This window comes from Amblyomma americanum, chromosome 5 (genome assembly GCF_052857255.1).
Source record: "Amblyomma americanum isolate KBUSLIRL-KWMA chromosome 5, ASM5285725v1, whole genome shotgun sequence".
Taxonomy (NCBI): Eukaryota; Metazoa; Arthropoda; class Arachnida; order Ixodida; family Ixodidae; genus Amblyomma; species Amblyomma americanum.
The window spans coordinates 168,639,221-168,659,568 of record NC_135501.1 but is presented as its reverse complement, the minus strand read 5'-3'; the positions used below and the strand labels follow the sequence as shown (position 1 = coordinate 168,659,568).

Sequence of the window (20,348 nt, the reverse complement as noted above, 5' to 3'; positions counted from 1 at the left end):
ACAAATGCAAGAACACGCAGTATTGGGTGCATCTTTGTCGGTCGCTGTACCTGCTACACTCCAAACAGAAAAGACTAAAACGGGATTAAGTTATCCTCCTTCGAACACCCTTTCATAAAAGGGTGTGTGCTAGAGGACAGCTCACTCTCTTTTCACTCCCATTTAGGTGTTTTCGAGTCTAGCGTAAGCGCCAGCTGCTTCATTTCATGCCAACGGCAACCAAAAAATAAAATGTGAAACTTTTGGCTTATGTATGCAATCTCCCACAATGTGCTGCTGTCGTAGTTACGACTGCCATAAGAAACCAATGGGGAACATTTTTGGCGGGAGCAAAAACATGAATAGGAAAAAAAATTAAGCGTGCAGAGGGGAGATCTGCGGATATGTTGATTGTTATATTGAAATCGTACACTATATAAAACGTTTGCGTTCATAAACTCTTTCTCTTCTAAGAATGCTTCTATCTTTAATTGCTGGGCATCAATACAACGTTTACACTCCGTTTCATACATCAGGTGCAACGCTGAGAAAGGTACAGAAGTAGCCCGCGTGCAAAAATAAAGGGAGGCGTGTTACTCCGCGCTTATTCTGTCGCCGATTGGTCTATGGCACGAGAAAGCGACAGCGTGTTGTCAGCAATAAGAGTGCATTTAATTAAGATCATGGCAAATGTGTCATGTAGTAAGGCTGCAGGCAAAGCATTCACCACGTTTCGCTCACCACAATGAATGCACTACTTTTTGGTCACGGATGCAGGCAGCGTAAACAAGAGCGCTAGCTTTGACAGCGTTGCACGTGATGTATGAAACGGAGTATAGGATTGTGTGCGTGACCGGGGAAGTTTCTGTGACTGCTTTGGCTGCATATAAGCTGCCTCATGTTTGCTTAATTTTGCTTCCACATCGGCTCCATTGGCTGAAGAATGACGCTAAATTTATTGCGTAGAACTTTTTTTACATTCGCATACCAAGCGTAGAAATAGAAAGCCAGGCTGCGCCTCGACTCTGTGCGTTAAATTTGAAAACAAATTATAAGAACATTTATGAGCAGCGGAGCTACAGCATACGAGTTCACGGGAACTGAGACAAGAAGGTTAATCGCGCTGAATATAGTTGAGAACACGACCGGAATTCGACGGTATGTTTCAGCGCAGAAAAACTCACAGGACGGTTACCTCTGCGTGACGCGCTATTATGCGACAGCTTTTGAACATTTTCATTTCACGCCATACCCTCTTCCTTCCACAGCAACCGCCCTCTTGTTGGGCATTCTTACGCTCTAACCATACCCACCTCCTTCCACAGTGACCCTACCTCTGGGTTGTTCCCGTGGAATCCAGCCTCCGGTAGCGCTCTCCTCACAATGTCCGGACCCCGTAGAGTATCTGTTGCGGGTCCAATTGGACTCATTTTTGGAAATGTGGCGGAGAGTTTGAAGGATGGTTCACTCCCGCCACCGGTTGGCCCGGTATTGCACTATCTCCGGGAACGGCCTTGTCTTTAGCGCGTCTTTACTATCCTGTCTTTCTATCCCATCTTTCAACTCTCCTACTATCTGCACATGGTAGCGATTGTGGCCCGGCTTGAGCCAGTGAGCAGGCCTGTGCAGTTTCCTCATCCTTCTTCCTTGCAACCACAGACAGACAGACGCCTCACAATGTCCTCCTCAAACAGTTTCCACATGAACCTTTAGCGGTGGCTCAGGGGTTAGGGCGCTCGACTACTGATCCGGAGCTCCCGGGTTCGAACCCGACCGCGGCGGCTGCGTTTTTATGGAGGAAAAACGCTAAGGCGCCCGTGTGCTGTGGGATGTCAGTGCACGTTAAAGATCCCCAGGTGGTCGAAATTATTCCGGAGCCCTCCACTACGGCACCTAATTCTTCCTTTCTTCTTTCACTCCCTCTCTTATCCCTTCCCTTACGGCGCGGTTCAGGTGTCCAACGATATTTGAGACAGATACTGTGCCATTTCCTTTCCCCAAAAAACCAATTATTATTATATTCCTTTCTTCTTTCACTCCCTCCTTTATCCCTACCCTTACGGCGCGGTGCAGATGTCCAACCATATATGAGATAGATACTGCGTCATTTTCTTTAATAAAAAAACAATTTTTATTAGGCACTTTTCACATCCCGAGCAGTCGGTCAATAAATATTTTAAGCGGGACCCTTTTCGTGAACCTCCACATTTCTGCCCTGTAGGTGAGCGCGAGTAATATACGGCTGTTATACAATTTTCTTATGAGGGATATTGGTAAACTGAAAATTGGTTTTTGGGGAAAGGAGACGACGCAGAACCTGCCTCACATTACGGAGGACACCTGAACCACGCGGTAAGAGAAGGGATAAAGGAGGGACTAAGAAGAGAGGATGAAGTATATTCCGTAGTGGAGGGGTCTGGAATAATTTCGACCACCTGGGGTTCTTTAATGTGCACTGACATCACACAGCACATGGGCGCCTCAGCGTTTTCCCTCCATCGAAACGCGGCCGCCGCGGTCGGGTTCGATACCGGGTACTCCGGATCAGTAGCCGAGCGCTCTAACCACTGAGACATCGCGGCGGGTTTTGGTCAACTGCCATTCTTGATCTGAGAGAACCGGCCAAGTGAAATTGAAAATTGGTTTTTGGGGAGAGGACACCCCGCCGCGGTGGCTCAGTGGTTAGGGCGCTCGACTACTGATCCGGAGTTCCCGGGTTCGAACCCGACCGCGGCGGCTGCGTTTTTATGGAGGAAAAACGCTGAGGCGCCCGTGTGCTGTGCGATGTCAGTGCACGTTAAAGATCCCCAGGTGGTCGATATTATTCCGGAGCCCTCCACTACGGCACCTATTCTTCCTTTCTTTCACTCCCTCCTTTATCCCTTCCCTTACGGCGCGGTTCAAATGTCCAAAGATATATGAGACAGATACTGCGCCATTTCCTTTCCCCAAAAACCAATTATTATTATTATTGGGGAGAGGACATGGCGCAGTAGGTATGTCACATATCGGCGGAAACCTGAACCGCGCCGTAGGGAAAGGGATGAAGGACGCAGTGAAAAAAGAAAAGAATAAAGAGGTGCCTTAGTATAGGGCTCCGGCAAAATTTCAATCACCTGGGCATCTTTAACCTCCACTAACAAGGCACAACACACGGGCGCCTTTTTGCGTTTCGCCTCCATCGAAACACGGCCGCGTTCGAGCCCGGGTGCATTTTGCGTTAAGGAAGTTTGCGCAAGGCACCGGCAGAGTGCATGGGTGTTGGCGCCTCTCACCTTGCATCTCGTGGATTCCAGAGAGCTTCGGTGGTGGTGGCGAAAAACCGCTATAAACCATTAACTGGTTGCGGGGAGGAGATTGGGTTTATGCCCTATTGGCCCCTTCCCCTCACAATACTAGGTGGTGTCTCAACTCTGGGGCCCCATTGACAAGCAACGCCGCCCGCGTCCGTTATACCAAGGCCCTTGGGGTGTTGAGGTCTTAACAGCTGAGCAGGACCACCTCCCAATCCTTTCTGGTGGGGTTGTGGTTGGGGGTAGATGGGTTTGTTTGGAACGCCCAAACCATGTGGAAGGTGTCAGCCACCCCCATAGAACAGGCGCGCGCCATCAAAGGATGGGTTGAATTGCTTATGCACTGCTGGGCACAGTGCAGTGTTGGGGAGAATTTTTATGAGAAGGCGCTCGTCAGCGCGATCCAGTCACGTACAAAGGGCGCGGTAGCGCCGGTGCTCCTCCTTGTAGTAATCGATGATGTGTTTGAATGTAAGGGCCAGATTGTCTGATTGGGAGTGGGCTTCCAAGAACAGAGATAGCCCGGGGAGAGAGTGCGAGGGCTGCCCGATCGGCCTGTTCATTTTCCTGGACTCCCTGGTTACAGGTGGCCCAAATCAGGTGGCTCGCTGTGCAAGGGTGTGCTCCAAATATTTGGCAGTGGTGTGAAAAAGAACGTGAAAAAGTACTAAGTGGGGTTTTGTCTCTTATACAGCTACGCTTGTAAATTGAGCAAAATTAACACAAAAGGCGCCCGTGTACTGAGGTATCTCAGTGCACTTTAAATATCCTCTTAATCCTTAGCCCTCCACTACGGCCTCCCTTAAAGCTCATGTCACTCTTCACGCCACAATTTACTTTGCATTTTCTTATATATTGAATAAACGGAGACAAGAAGGTGTCTTTAGAAGAGCTCTGGATTTCGGTTATCTTGGGTTCGTAACGCATCAGAGAGCATCGGCGTTTATCCATGGCGCCTCTATCAAAAGTCCGCCATCAAAGCCAGAATTTGTTTACGCTATCACGTGCCCTGAGGCCGGATGCTGTACAAGTTCATTAAAGCCTAGGCAGGGATGCCTCTAGTAGTTCGTTTATTGTGTTATTGATGAAGCCTTTACTTTTAGCAATCACAGTAGAAATGATTGCGAATCAAACGGCTTGGAGTCCTTGAGTCCGACGGCGTCCGCGGCACAGGCGACTCTACCACCGCTTGAACGGCAGGGCTGGAGCTGCGCATCATTGCGTCTCTCTGCTCCCTGGCGCAGATAATAAATCATGGGGCTGATATTTGCGGACACACCCGCACAATGCCGGTTTGGTTTCTTGGTTCGTTGCTAAGTTTTCACGCATTGTATAAACGGTCAGCACAGATGTGGGCGTAGAGAGTACCAGGTAGGTGGGCATGTGTTGGTCTACAGGCAGCGCCAGGATCACTCTCGAGCCTTGGAAAAGCGTCTTGAGAGTTAAAGGAACGCCTCCTTGGGCGAGTTGGCCACAATTCATCTTAGGTACTAGGCGCGAACACACAGACACACGGACTATTGGTCCCGTACCTTTCCTTGTGTGTGTATGTGTTCGCGCCTAGTACCTAAGATATCTTGAGAGTCAACCAACCCTCCGCACTGGCTCAGTGGTTAAGGCGCTCGTCTACTGAGCTGGGGTACCCGGGTTCGAACCCAACCGCGGCGGCCGCGTTTCGATGAAGGCGAAACGCAAAAGGCACCTGTGTCCTGTGCGATGTCAGCCCCCGTAAAAAATCCCCGGGTGGACGAAATTATTCCGGAGACCTCCACTACGGCTCCTCTTTCTTCATTTCTTCTTTCACTGTCTCTCTTTCTCCTTTTCCTCACGGCGCTGTCCGGATGTCCCACGAGATATGTGAGACAGTTACTGCGTCGTCATTTCCTTTCCTCAAAAAACAAATTTTGGTCTCAACCTTCGTTTTGTGGCGCAAAGCTTAGTTTGCCTAGGCATTTCGAGCTCGAGCAAGGTCGAAGGATCTTTACTGGTAAGGTGAACAATAAGAGTGGTTTGTAATCAGAGCAAGTAAATTAAATTCCGCCCAATACACTGCTGCTGCACGCTGGAAGAACGATTAAATTGAATAAGTTTACATACTTCCGCGGTGCAACTTCGAGTGTTTCTGAAGGCAACGATGTGGACAACGTGATGCCTTGGTGGTTTCTTCAGCGTTACCAGAGTACAGAGTTCTGCATAAACTCCAACCAAGAAAAAGAACGGTTTTCGGACATGTTATTCGCACTGTATAAATCGAATATTGCTTTTGAGGAAAACTAATGGCGGAGTAACTCATCTTTCTTCTTAGTGGGGGTGTATTCGTCACCCACCCCCACCAGAATTCCTCAATATTATTTGAAAAAAGCAGTGGGAGGCCCCTACCCAGCCCAGCGAATGGATACGCGCGACGTGCTTCTCACGTACCATGATATTGCCTTGCACTACCGCCTCTCTCTTGGCTCACTTTCCACTTCTACACAAATCTCTTTCCCAACACCACCAACACTTGTGGCGCCACCTTCAGGCTACTCTTTTCTTACTGCCGCACGTCTTGCCCTCCTCCACTACTCGCCGGCCTGCCGCTTATGTGACAGCCCCAAGAGCCGGCTACGCTGATATCCTATTTACGCGAAAGCGTTAAGGAGCTTGTGTCAGAAAAGCCTGTGTCGCCGGCGTCTTTCGCCGTGAGTGATAAATGGCGCATCTCGGTGGACACCTGAACCGCGCCTTAAGGGAAGGGATTTTTCTTCCTTACGGCGCGGTACGGATGTCCACCGAGATATGTGAGACAGGCGTCTTTTTCTTTAAAAGTTTTTTTTTCATTTTCCTTGCCTTACGGCGCGGCTCGGGTGCCCACAAAGATGCGTTTCATTTCCTTAGATTTCATATCACACCGAAGGACGATGGCGTTCTGTGGATTCCTTGGAAATGCTGCAACACGCTGTTGCGTCCTGCTCTCAAGAGGCGAACCCTAAGCTTCCTCCAAGTTTTTTGGGGGAAAGGAAATGGCGCCCTAAGTCACATCTCGGCGGACACCTGAACCGCGCCGTAAGGAAACGGTTGAAGGAGTGACTGACAGAAGAAAGGAGGAAATAGGTGCGGTAGTGGAGGGCTCCGGAATAATTCCGACCATCTTTGGATCTTTAACGTGCACTGACATCACACAGCACACGGGCGCCTTTGAGTATCGCCTCCATTGAAACGCGGCCGGCGCGGTCGGGTTCGAACGTGGGTACTCGATGAGGTATACCGGAGACCTCCACCCCGGCACCTCTTTCTTCCTTTCTCCTTCCACTCCCTCCTTTATTCCTTCCCTTACGACGTGGTTCGGGTGTCTACCGAGATAAGTCAGACAGTTACTGCATCATTTCCTTTCCTCAAAACCAATTTTCAATTTTTTTTTTCGCAAAGGGTTGCACATACGCTCCCAGCTGCTGGGGAGAAACCATCGTGTTATCACAACGCTCCACGTTCGGACCAATTGATGTCTTCGAAAGTTTCGTCTGCCGGTCCTGCAAATTCAGATCCATAACCCCTGTGCGATGTCAGTGCACGTTAAAGAATCTCAGGTCGCCGAAATTACTGAAGCCCTCCACTACGGCGTCCCTAACAGCCTCAGTCGCTTTGGTACATAGAACTCTATAAATCGAAACTCAAACCGAACACGGTCATAACACCACCTATCATACCTCAGCGCAAGCTATTAGCATTAACCTTCATCTCTACACTATAGTTGGCGCGGCATTGCCGCAGCTCATGACAGTGAATTGAAATGCTTTATAGAGTAGAAAGCGATTGATATCGTGTCCCGTTTCAGAATTCGCATACTTACTCATGTACGCATCAGTACACAAAAACATTTCATGAAGTCGCCGGCGCGGTGGCTCAGTGGTTATGGCGCTCGGCTGTTGATCCCGAAAGACACGTGCGAGTTCGATGCTGAACGCGGCGGTCGAATTTCAATAGAGGCGAAATTCTTGAGGCCCGTGTACTGTGCAATGTCAGTGCACGTTAAAGAACCCCAGGTGGTCGAAATTTCCGCAGCCCTCCAATACGGCGTCCATAATAGCCTGTGTCGCATTGGTACGTTAGGCCCCCATTAACCACAAACCAAACCACTTCGCGAACTGAAAGACCACCATGTATTCACTAGGTCCACTTTTATTCAGTTCGAACCAACGAGCCTTCGTAGCATGTTCTGCGCGCGCTCGCCTCACAGTCTGAAAAACCTGGGTCTCACTCTGCATATCTCCAATAGATCTTCCCGTCCTCCAGAGCAGAGTAGCAGGCCAGATATTTATTTTTCAGGCCAACCTCTCTGCCTTTCCTATCAATAAACCCTCTCTCTCTCTTGTTTGTCCCCGCAGGGGGGCGTCTGCAGCTTGCAGGCGTTGATGAGTGGCTACGCCACGGGTTTCCGAGCATCCGCAGGGACGTCCCCGCAAAGGGATGACGGTGAACAGTGGATCATCACGGACCCGACCGAGCACCCGCGCCTAGCCAAGTCAAGTTTATTTCAGCTTTTGTCGTTCAAAAACCGTGGGTTACGAAAAAAAGCGGTTCGCAATGAGCGCTTGACAAGCTTCGTCACCCGTGCGTGGCATCGCCGTGTCCGGGGAAAAGGGGGTCCTGGTGGTTGAGCTTATGCCGAGCGTTTGGACCTTTAAGGCCTCTCGGCGGAGGCAACACACCACTTTGGCCCCAGCTTCCGGTAGACGGCACCTCCGGCCTGACCCGACCGGGGGAAATCGGCAGTCGCCTTTTCCTATTCTCCCCTCTATCTTTCATTTCCCTACCCCTTTCTCACTACTCTCCTGTTCCCTACTCACTTCTAGTTTCTTTTTTTCCTGCCGGCGAAGGTTAACCTTATGCGGCCAACCACCCTGAGTTGCGTCATATTAGGTTATATTTGGGGTGTGCAGCTGGCGTGGGCAGGACTTGCTTCCCCAAGATGGGCTCCATGGTGGTTGGCTGGCACCGTAGCCGAAAAACACACATACCTAATGGCTAACCTTCTCTTAGCAAATGATCGCCATCATAAACGAGGGCGGACCGAGGTCACTACGCAGCTTCTGCAAAAAAAAAAGAAATCTTACCCATATACCACGTCGTACACAGTGAGGTACCTGAAAAGCAAGCCAGAATCATCGCCCCTTTCTAGTTTCAGAATCTCTCACGGAATCATTAGGCCTTGGCTACAAGGTAAGGAAGTTGGCCAGTGGCGATCTACTCCTCCAGATCATAGACAAAGCACAGCACTCTAAGCTCTCAAACATAGCAACCTTTAGAGAAATACCTGTTTCTATTAGGGCACATAGATCCCTCAACACTGTCAAATGGGTGATTTCAGAACAAGACTTCCTCACTCTGACAGAGGCAGAAATGCTAGACGGTCTCTAGGACCAGAATGTAACTGGAGCACAGCGCATAAAAATCAGTAAAGAAGACAAGGAAATTCCAACAAAGCACTTATTTCTGACTTTTGCCTGCAGCCAATTCCCTGATACCATAGAAGTAGGTTACAAGAAAATCTCAGTCCGGGCATACATTCCTAATCCTCGCCGGTGTTTCAAGTGCCAAAGGTTTGGCCATCGATCGCAGAGTTGTCGTGGCCGCCAAGCCTGTGCCAAATGTGCATCTAATGAACACGAATCCGATGTCTGCAACGCAGCGCCAAAGTGCGCTAACTGTCAAGGGGACCACTCCGCATATTCTAGGTCTTGCCCATCCTGGAAGAAAGAAAAGGAAATTATTACTATTCTCACAAATAGGTTGCAGAACCAAAAGGGCTAGGCACAGGCCGCAAGCAGTCAATCAGCGTTGTTGTTGCTGCTGTCGTCGTTGTCGTTGTCGTTCTTGTTGTCGTTGTCGTCGTATTCGTCGTTTGTTGTTGTTGTTGTTGTTGTTGTTGTTGTTGTTACAACAGCGTACATTACAGCAGCGAGGTTCCGGCGACAAAATTTGTTAATGACTGAAGAGAAAGCTGGCTCTAGTTTGCGAAGAGCAAGCACCACCGCCAGACTCCGCTTGGAAAATTGGGATGTAGTCGGGCAGCCGCAAAGAAAAAATCTAGAAGCGGGCAATATATTCCCGCCCCTGCCTTTTCATCACATTGGGAGGCGTCAGTAGCTATCGTTAAGCTAATAGTGTTCCCTCTTGATGTACGTACCAAAAATTCGGAATTCTTTCGACATTCCTCAATGGCCAAGCATATGCCTTTTTCTGTATGTTTTTCAGCAGAATTAACCGCTGAAGCAAGAGTGCAGCGTAAAGAGGACTGAAACTGGTCATAGTTTATATATGACCTCAGCTGAGAGCACGCCGGAGTTAAGCGGCAATTAACATAAAAATACTATAGGTATGTGATCGCTAGATGTTCCACAATCCACAGTCGACCAATTGAGCACAGGAACACTAGGGCTGGTGTGTGAAATCTAACACAGATTGAATTTGGGCGCGGAGAATTGTGGCCGAACCTTAATTCATACACGAAAGGTTGTTATCAGTAACCCAATCCCAAAGGCGCTTACCACAGAAATCTGTCCTAAAGCTCCCGACACATGATGAGAATTAAAGTCACCGGTCAAGAGAATTGACTTCTGGCAATTAAGGAGCAGGAGATCTAGCAGCCTGGTATCCTCCACACCGCAAGGAAAATAAACATTTACTAATGAAAACGGATGGCATCCTGGAATTTCAGTCTAAAGCCAATAGCTCACAGTCCATAGTAGAGGACTGAAAAGTAATCTTAGCCCTGTGACCAAATTTAGAAGAAACTAGTATGAGTAAGCCTGCTCCTCTTGACTGATGATCTTGTTGAAATGAAGAATAATTTTGCAAATGGAAGTGTTTTGCCGATGTAAGCCAAGTTTCTTGTAAAAGAATTGTGTCTGGATTATGTTGAGGTATAAGGTACAGCAAGTCTGTTGAAGCTGAAAGAAGTGACCGACAGTTCCGCTGGAGAGAAAGAGAGAGAGAGGGTTTATTGATAAGAAAGGCAGAGAGGTTGGCCTGAAAAATAAATATCTGGCCTGCTACTCTGCTCTGGGGGACGGGAAGAGGAGATAAAAGAAGGTCACGATGGGGGATGATGATGATGGGAGGAGGCAGATGAAAAACTACTTTAAAAATAAAATATATATATATATATATATATATATATATATATATATATATATATATATATATATATATATATAATATATATATATATATATATATATAAAGAAGAAAAAGAAAAAAGGCACACTTTCTGACATCACAAACGCGAGACAAGGTCCGTGTCGATCAAAAAGCGTGAGAGCACTCGCGTTGCCTTTAAGTTCTAAAACTACCTGGCCAAGCGCCGAGGATCAAATCCTCACAGAGGAGCGATGTGTCCATAGGCTTCAGAGCAGATGCGAGTATGAGTCTTTCACATGCATATGCTGGACACGCCACTAAAACATGTTCTATAGTCTCTAGCACGCCACATGTGGTACATTCCGGGGAGTCCGCTTGCCCTATTAAGTGCAAGTATTTGCGCGTGAATGCCACATTTAAACGTAGTAAACACCCCTATGGTTGAGAAATCCGGGCAGCAGCAACTGCCTGCCCTAAAATAGTTTCTTTCGGCTTATAGCCAATCTGTTGCTTCTTTGATTTCGGCTGAGGATGTGAAGAAGCAGGGTTAGACATGGGGGATCCGCTGCGTTTGAGGATTTGCGTTTCCGAATCCACCATCTCTGCACCATGAATAATTTGAGCATTATCTGAATTAGTGGACCGAGGAAGTGGAGAAACAGCATTAACTTGTTCTTGGGGCTGAGACTGCTCAGGCAAGGAGTGTTGGGTCATTAACGAAGGCATGGCTGACATGGCCGAAGTCATCCCAATTTGCATGGCCTGGGTAATCTGCGTTGCCAGAGCATTAGATATGCACTCTGTGACAGTGGACACTATCCTGTCAACCATCTTAGCCATAGAGGCTTCCACAGCAGTCACTACTGCCTGAGAGATTGACGAATCTAGTGTCACTCCTGAACGGGATGGCACACCTGCTTAGCTGTGAGCTCTCTCTTTAATTTCTGATATTTCCTCGCGTCGCGAACAGCGTTTGCAGTCGGTTATGTCTAGAATTTGCAATTCATGATCCCGAGAAGGACAATTCACGGAATTTGCAGCGCGAGAGCCTCCACAAAGGCAACACTTCTCGTTTTGATCAGAGCATAAATTTGCTGGAGGGGGTCATTGCCACGTTTGCAACAGCGCAAGGTGGACTTGCAGCCACGAGCCCTATGCCCATATCGCCAGAAATTGCAGCACTGCAGTGGCTTAGACAGAAGGGGATCTACACGGAAGATTAGGGGCTATGCTTTTCTTTCTGAGAGGCAGGCAGTACCCGCAAAAGTGGCAATAACCGTTTCCGTTCGCACCCGTTCATAGTTCACCTCCCGGCTACAGCGATACACAGCAAAACACCCGCTGCAGAGAGAAGGTCGAGGGTCTCAACTGGAGACAAGCAAGAGTCCACACTGCGAACCAAACCTTTTGTGCAGGCCAGATGAGACGGAATGAAGCTGTTTACCGAAAGAGACCCAAAAGATGAGCGGTTTAGAAGATCCTTTACGCACGACAGGTCTGGTGAACGGCACAGAATCCCGCCACGTCCAAACTGCCTTACCTCGGTGATTGCCCCATAAACGGAAGTGGCCGCCTGGAGAGCAGCTCGAACAGGCCCTGGATTATTAAGTTTGATAGAACCACCATCCTTTGGCACCAGCGCCACAGGAATGCTGCGGACGCCGGAGCGTTGAAAAGCTTCTAGAGGCATCTCATGAGGTGGTAGGAAAGCCGACCAAGGGGACCTACCCTGGCCGGGAGACTGCGTAGACATTACCTGTGATTTAGAAACTCACCGCGTGCGTTATCCACACAAGAAAAAAGGTGCAAAGGCACAGGGGGAAAGTAAGAAAAGGACCAGCCGCCCAATACTAAGCCAATCCCCCGTCTTCCTCAATTGGTCGACTGTGGATTGTGGAACATCTAGCGATTGTGGAACAGAATGCAGCGGCTCCGGTCGAAAGCTCCTTCTTCTTCACTGTACGCGTCTCTTATTATTTCAAGTGGCATGAAATTCCTGGCTGAATAAAATACCAATTGAGCGTTTTTTTTACAGAGCCACAAACTAACAACGACCAGCAGGCAAAGTGAAGTTTAAAAAATTTCTTAAGCTGCTTTCTCGATTTCGCCTCTTCACCATCGCTTTCGTCGTAGTTTTCAGCAAGAAATTCGTCAGTCACCTTCCAGATATCCTCTGTTTACGCAAGTTTGTTCCCGCTGCGAGATGTCATTTTCAGTAAAACGTAAATAATGACACGACGGCGATGCGTTGACGCGTAGGCTGCTCCATTCTACGTAGGTTAAATGAATTAAGAAGTGAGATAAAGTTACGCGTGCACTGAGAGTGCAAGGAATTGTAGATTAAATTACTGTTAAACATGAGAAATATGGAGTTCAGGGAGGCAGAATTCGAAGGCAATTTTCCCCGCAATGTATTAAAGCATATCACGGGAGAAATACATATATACCGTATTTACTGGATTCTCACGCGCACCTTTTATTTCCAGAAAAGGTCTCCAAAAAATTACATCATCAGAGCCAGACTACGCCTCCTGCTGGGCAAAGGCCCCTCCCATGTCTCTCCAATTAACCCTGTCCATTGCCATGTGCGGCCACCGTATCCCCGCAAACTTCTTAATCTGACCCGCCCACTTAACTTTCTGTCGCTCCCTGCTACGCTTGCCTTCTCTTGGAAAAATTACATGAGCATTGAAATAGAGTACGAAAATTTAACTACGCCAGCAACACCGTATACTGTCACCGGCATCGCCAAAATAGCGGTTTGGTAATACTTGCGAATCGCCGTTCCATAATAGTCCATAAAAATAGATATGTTAAAGCTGGTCGAAGACCTACCTTGGTATAGAGTTCCGCCCTTACACATCACAAGGTCAACTGGTCAACTGTGGCCAGGAGCATGCAGGGACTCGGGCGTATTTATAGATTGAGCTAGTCTGCCGGAACAGTGTAGGCGTGACTAGCAAAATAACTTAAAAACTGAAAAGAGGAAATAGCCTTTGTTATGCATTGCGCTTAAACTATTTCTCAATAGTAAGAATGATCATGGTGCCTACAGATATTTATTGCCATGTCCTGCGGTACAAAAGGCTACCTCAGAAATACCCACTGTTATCAGCGGGACGCGTCCATAAACCTTTAATATCTTTATTGACTTGTTTGCGCCCAATATACCACTCCGAAGTAAGAGATCAATATATCAGTCCTGCATAGTAGTAGTGCTGTTATACAACCGGCAGATGCTAAAGCAGCCAGGTTATTAAACCGCGAGCACTACATATGTTGAACACATGTCACGGGAAAGAAAAAGAAAGTACACAGAAGCAATCAGTGATATTAATAAGCACTGTCAAGGTCTACATCGTGACAAGCAAAATGAAGTTAATGCTATAAGATACAAAACATCGAGTATAGTGACGGAAATAAACTGCACATACCGCAAAAACACTGCGCGTTGTGCATGCATCATGACATTTTGAATATTACGTGACCACCCCCAATGGGCAATGAAACTCCTTTGGACGTCCCATGGACATCCTAACCCATGGACATCCTAAACGTCCACAAGACGTCCAAAGAATTTATATGCCCATTGGGCCCTCTCACCATTATGCCTACACACCGCGAGGCTACCAGAAGTCGCACTTTTGCGCTGGGTTCATTGTGTCCCCGCGTTGGCAGGCGAACGCCTCTGCAAACTCAGGCATGTTTTGCAGGGGCACTATGCAACGGGAGCGGCTGTGCCAGTACCGGTCGTTCTGCGATCGGCTCTTTCTAGCCTTTTCCGATTCGCACCACTTAATGCAGTGCGCCACAAAGAAAGTCTGGTCGTTGGTGAGCCCCACGAATGGCACGGTTCTTGCGCGCCGTCCTTCCGGAAGCTGTTGGTAGGCGTGGTGCGCTAGCGCGATTCCTGCGAAGTCGGCAAAGCCTTCCGAGTCCGTAGCGTCGTTCAATATTCTTGCCCGGTCTTCCGATTCCGCCTGCACGCACAAATGAGATTGTGCTCGCATTCACAGTTGGGGCATTTTAAAGTAACGCGGCAAACAACTGCAAAAAAACTGATGGTTTGCCTTTTTGTAGCTACAGTGATTGCTGGTACAGTTTTATAGCTATATTGCACATCGATATGGAGTGTCGATGCAGTCAGCATTAACCTTTTCATTATTAAAGGTACACTGAGGATCACTCCATCCAAATCTTGTTATTGAAGAACACAATCGTTTTAAGAGCTCCCTCTGGCTATGTTGATGTCCGCTCGGCAGGAAAAGACGCATTTATTTCGGAAAAAAATGTGTGTCAAGACCTTCCTGCCATGCGAACTTCGATTAAGTTTTAAATGTGATGATCACTGCTGAATAATTTTCACTATACAAGTATGAATTCGAAAACTTGGATTTCACTACTTGTAATGTGATGAAATTCTTTATTTTCGCGGCTAATAGTTATTGCTATGAAATATTTTAAAACATGAAATGCTTTCAGCTCCCTTTGTCGGGGCGTCGCGGGTGGCCTAGCGAGTATTTATTTATTTGTTAAGATATTTACGGCTTCCGGAAACGGGCATTATTGTAGGGGGAAAACTGAAAATAGAAAATTGGTTTTTAGGGAAAGGAAATGGCGCAGTATCTGTCTTACATATCGGCGGACACCTGAACCGCGCCGTAAGGGAAGGGATGAAGGAGGAACTGGGAGAAGAAAGGAAGAAAGAGGTGCCATAGTAGAGAGCTCCGGAATAATTTCGACCACCTGGGGATATTTGACGTGCACTGACATCGCACAGCCCACGGGCGCCTTAGCGTTTCGCCTCCATGGAAACGCAGCCACCGCGGTCGAGTTCGAACCCGGGAACTCCGGATCAGTAGCCGAGCGCCCTAACCACTGAGCCACCGCGACGGGTATTAAAACTGAATTGTGCTACCTGTGCCATTTTTCTATGTATTATAGGTGGGAAAACAGAAAAATGGCACAGGTAGCACAATTCAGCAACAAAAAATTCAACGCTAGGCTCAAAAGATAACGCAAGATACCAAACGTATTCAAAGAAAGTGGATGCAAATGCTAAAAAAAAGAAAAAACACGATGTTCAAAACAACGTATATACAAGAACTGGAAACAAAAACTGCAGCTGTGTATACAAAGCACACAAAGAAAATGTTACATGATACCTATATAAATAAAAATTCGGCAAGAGCACCGTCAACACGGCGCATCACAAAAGGGAGAACATGGAGACGAACCTAAGCGAACTTTGGCGAAACGTTTCACCCCCTGGCACCCACTGGCTGCGTTGACTTGTAAACAATGGCGTTTCTAGAATGTGCTACGGCACTATTTCTGCGTATGCGCGGGCAGCGCTGCTCGTGGCAGCAACCACATGCGCCCAGAGAATTCCTGCAGCAACATGCACCCCAAATTTTGCCTGTATAAAAAAACAACTGATATTGAACGGGTCATGGACTTGAGGATGCACATCTTTGTCGCGGGAAAAATTGCTGCGAACTTCTATTAAATTACAGACCTACACCGAAGAGTTAGAAGCCTGGCACCTGCGCCTCGCGAACTTCGCTGTGCCATTCAAATCTGGCGCACAGGATGCGAGGTCACGGGGCAGAACGGAGCTCCATTCCCCATAGATTTACTGCGTAGATTTCCCTGTATATTTATACCACCCCAGACCTTTCGGCCTATAATTCAGATCAGCTACAGAGGATTAAGTTTCGCTGCGGTTCTTTACCTCTCATTTGTTCACTGTGCTGCGAGAAACTGGTTTTGAGCAAAAGAAAGCCGCCGCATGCAGCTATCTTCGTTTTCGGTGGACACCTCAACACCGCCGTGAGAGAGATGAGCATGTATCTAAGAAAAGGAGGAGATGGCGCCAGCACGCGCTGCTAAGCTGAGAAGAAGGTCCTAGAGCTCTGGTCCGAGGCAAAGGTCCTGTATTTCTGGTCCGAGGCGAAGGTCCTAGAGTTCTGGAGTGAGGCGAAGGTCCGAAAGTTATGGTCCGAGGTGAAGGTCCTGGAGTTCTGGTCCAAGGCGAAGCTCCTAGAGTCCCGGCGTTAAAAAACCTAACGGGCAAATGAGGCCGAGCGCGTTGTTGAACTAGGAAAAGCGGCTGGAAGGCTCATATGAATGGCTGGACCTCAGCTATGAGCCGCCTTGAAACGCGGCAAGACATTCCTGCAATACATTTCATGTTTACGCCTAATGTCAAGGACGAGATCGGAAAAAAGTTGCTTTTGGTAAATGTATGAGAATTATTTGGTGCATAACTCCTTTAACACCCCTCCCTTCATAAATAAATATAAAAACATGCTGGATTACAGGAGATAGCACATAAAACATTGGACGGAACTTGCGCAGCTACTCCGTTCGCTGTCTGTGGAGATTGCTCACCTTCTGATACGACGCACGAAGGCAGAGCACCTTCTTTGCATAAGTTTGCATCGTTTCCGTAGCCATGTAGTAGACCGGACGTTCAAGGTAGTCCACCTCGATGCCTTTGACGTCGAAACCGTGCATTATTTCGTGGCCGACAATCTGCAAACATCGTGGAGAAGGGCAAGTTGGCCTTGTCAGGAAAGGGAAATATTTTTACACGGCTGAAATAGGTCGCACTCTTTGCAATCTGTAATTGAAATAGAGACGTTGTGAAATAGGACTAACATCAAAAAGAAAATGCACTTCTGTAGTCTGCAAAATGAAGAGACATTCTCTAATAAGGCTGACGACTCAATCGCACAATATTGCCAAGCAAGGAGCCATCATCCTTCGATCCGATACTGCAAATTTCGAGTATCTTAGTGCTCTGATCTCTATGGTTTAATGTTGCCTCGATGGTTAGATCAACCGGTCCTCGAGAGCTCAGCCGAAAGTGCATGATACACAGTAAGAACAACTGCACACCTTTTTTTTAATTTTTGAAAAAGTTGCTATGATTACGTCACCGCAGTTAGCGCACCAGTGAACACTTGAGGGCGCACAGGGGCACAGCTTTCTAAAGGTGTACGAGTGCGCTTAGACCTTGTGAACAACGGTGCGATTGTTTATAACGCGTGCATCTTATGATATTTGATCTTAAGGCAAATAATTATTATAGGTTTGATGCCGGCTTCTATGATTGCGATTTTCGCCGGCGCAATATGACACCTAACACAAGTTTCCTAATTGAACTGCCAAGCGCTACTCTCTCCAATTAAGGGTTTGATCAAATGGGGTATGTAGGCCTCTGGGGTAAAGTACACACGTCATGAAAAGGTGCGTGGCGCACTGCAATGATTTGCTTTTGCGTTGAACCCTATAATTTCAGTGCCATTTAACGACTCAATCCAACTGCTCACTAGTGTGTTAGTTCCTCTGGTCTATGCGGCACATGGTAGCATCTTGATAGTGTGTTAGGAGGTTTTCTTGAAAGTTGGTCGCTTTGGGTTGCCTCGTTTTTGTGTGACCCCACTGCAAAAAAGTGCAGCCTCGTCGGCAAAGACACATCTCTGAAGGATAATACCAGTCAGGGATATCGCATTTTCATTGTGCGTTGATTTTTGTAGGGGTAGTCCACTGTGTCCTTATCGTTCTTGCCTATTTCTAGCCTCTCCGACGAGATAAAGTGTGAGTTCCGCTGGTAGTTTTGGGGTCTAACACCGCACCAATGCTGTCTCTCTTGATCTATGAAGCAGAGGCGGATCTAGCCAAAACTCCCAAGAGTGCTGTGTCTTTACTTCCGGAACAGCCACGTAGAGTTTTCTTTTTTGAACGAGGTTTGAGGCATCGCCGGTCGTATGGAAAATTAGTTTGAGACCCTTGCCCTAACATCATGCTATTCTACAGCACAATAATATTGGTGTGTCTTGACGAACGGCCATTTTACAATGCTAGAGAAACAACCTTCTATGCTGAATGACAAACAGTAAGACAAGAACAATGATCTGAAGTACAGTATGATAGTGCGTTATTAAGTAGACCGTAGCCTATTAGTAATCCTTGGAGGTCATTCTTCAACAAGGTAACCATGTGGGCTAGTTGGTGTATTTCAGACATAACTTCACCAGCGAAAGCACGACACACCAGGGGAAGAAGAACACAGGACAACGCTGGGCGTTGTCCTGTGTTCTTCTTCCCCTGGTGTGTCGTGCTTTCGCTGGTGAAGTTAGGTCATTCTTCCCCTAGCTGCAGAATTCGTTTTCCCAGAAATGTTTGGGTTTGTTGACAACACCCATCCAACAGCAGCAATACTTGATATTGTCTCTAGTTCCTTGCGGTTCCGACATCATCCGAGGTCACAAAGATTCAAGCCTGACTCGTACCTGGCCGAGACCTCCGTAGTTGAAAACATCCGGAGCTCCGCTGATGAAGACCGGTGGCTGCAGAATTCCGGCCCGTATGACAGCAGTGTTCGACTGGGAATTGAAGTAAGCGTTGGCAGCAACGGCCATGAAGTTCCCAGCGGACTTTCCCCTAATGGCGCGATGCGTCTGGAGGCGCAGCGACGCCATATACGGATAGAAGAAATCCTTGCCAACTTCCGGGAAGTCCGCTGCATGAACGTCAAAGACAAGAGAAAAAAAAAACGTTCTCCTGTACATTCGACTGGATTTTGGTAGAGATGGTTAACCCAGTTTTCCAAAGCAGGACGAAGCTATGGTATGGTAATAAGGGATTTTAAATCCTAAGCGACAGTTGCTATCCGGGACACCGTAGTCGGTATAATTTCGACCGGCATAATTTTGGTATAATTTCAACCGACTTCGGCACACTTTCGACCACGAGTGCTTCTCTAACGGGAACTGAAATCGCATATTACATGGGCCCCTTTCAAATGGCCTCCATCAAAACACGGCCCCGGCAGCTGGGATCGAACCCGCGCCCTTGGGCTCACATAGCTAGGGCCCCACCAGCGATCCAGCGCGGCTGGACAAAAGTAGGACAAAGGTATCTCCCATGCAATATTTTCATTTTTTATCGTAATTTACACCTTTTCACCCGGCCTGGGGATACTAACAGAGAGGACTTGCTTTCTTTCTCTCATTTGGAGCAGGCGCAGGCATTCCTCTGCTGAGCTCATATTTTTTTCTAAGTAGTCTTATCCAAGATATTTGACCACAAACAGCATCCACAGCTCCATGTAAACAAGGCAACAGTGATCTACGTAGAAGAAGAATAGCAACCATTCATCATCCTCATCACCATATACCTGACTACGTGCGCCTACTGCAGGGCAAAGGCCTCTAGCATATATCTCTAATTAAACCTGCCCTGTCCCCCTGCGGCCACCCTATCCACGCAAACTTCTAAATCTCGTCCGCCCATTTAATTTTCTGCCGCCCCCTGCTACACTTCGCTTCTTTTGGAATCCAGTCCGTTACTCTTAAGGACCGCCGGCTATCTTGCCTTTGTATTACATGCCCTGCCCAAGCACCTTTCTTTTCTTGATATCGACCAGGATGTCAATAACCCGCGTTTGTTCCCTCACCCACTCTGCCCTTTTCCTATCTCTTAACGTTACACCCATCAACTCCCTTTTGCGTAGCACGCCGCGTTGTCCTAACTTAGGTACAGCCCTTTCCTTATTCTCCATATTTCTACCCCACAGCTGAGCACCGGTAAGATACAGCTGTTCTACGCTTTTTTCTTGAGGGATATTGGTAAACTGCCATTCATGACCTGAGAGAATCTGGCAATTGCGCTCCACCCCATTCTTATTCTTTTAGTTATTTTCCCCTCATGATCTGGATATGCGGCCGCTACATGCCCTAAGTATTACTTTAGCACTTCCAGCACCTGGCTTCCAATTGTAAACTGCTGTTTCCTTCCCAGGTTGTCGAAATTACTTTGGTTTCCTGCATATTAACTTTTGACCCACAGTTCAGCTCGTCCTGCCTAACCCATTGATCATGATTTGCAGTTCATCTCCTGAGTAACTTAGCACGGCAACGCATCAGTGAATCGCAGATCACTAAGGTA

The 20,348-nt window shown here is 47.6% G+C and overlaps 1 protein-coding gene across 1 annotated transcript; it reads right to left on the bottom strand.

The window, feature by feature from the left end:
* Positions 1–13,709: 13,709 nt before the first annotated feature.
* On the bottom strand, positions 13,710–18,915 carry LOC144135250 (neprilysin-1-like). Its single transcript, XM_077667982.1, has 3 exons — positions 18,692–18,915; positions 16,785–16,928; positions 13,710–14,371 (listed from the first exon to the last, which is right to left on the bottom strand). The coding sequence occupies exons 1-3, from the start codon at positions 18,878–18,880 to the stop codon at positions 14,018–14,020; spliced, it is 687 nt and encodes a 228-aa protein (XP_077524108.1). The 5' UTR covers positions 18,881–18,915; the 3' UTR covers positions 13,710–14,017.
* Positions 18,916–20,348: the final 1,433 nt, after the last annotated feature.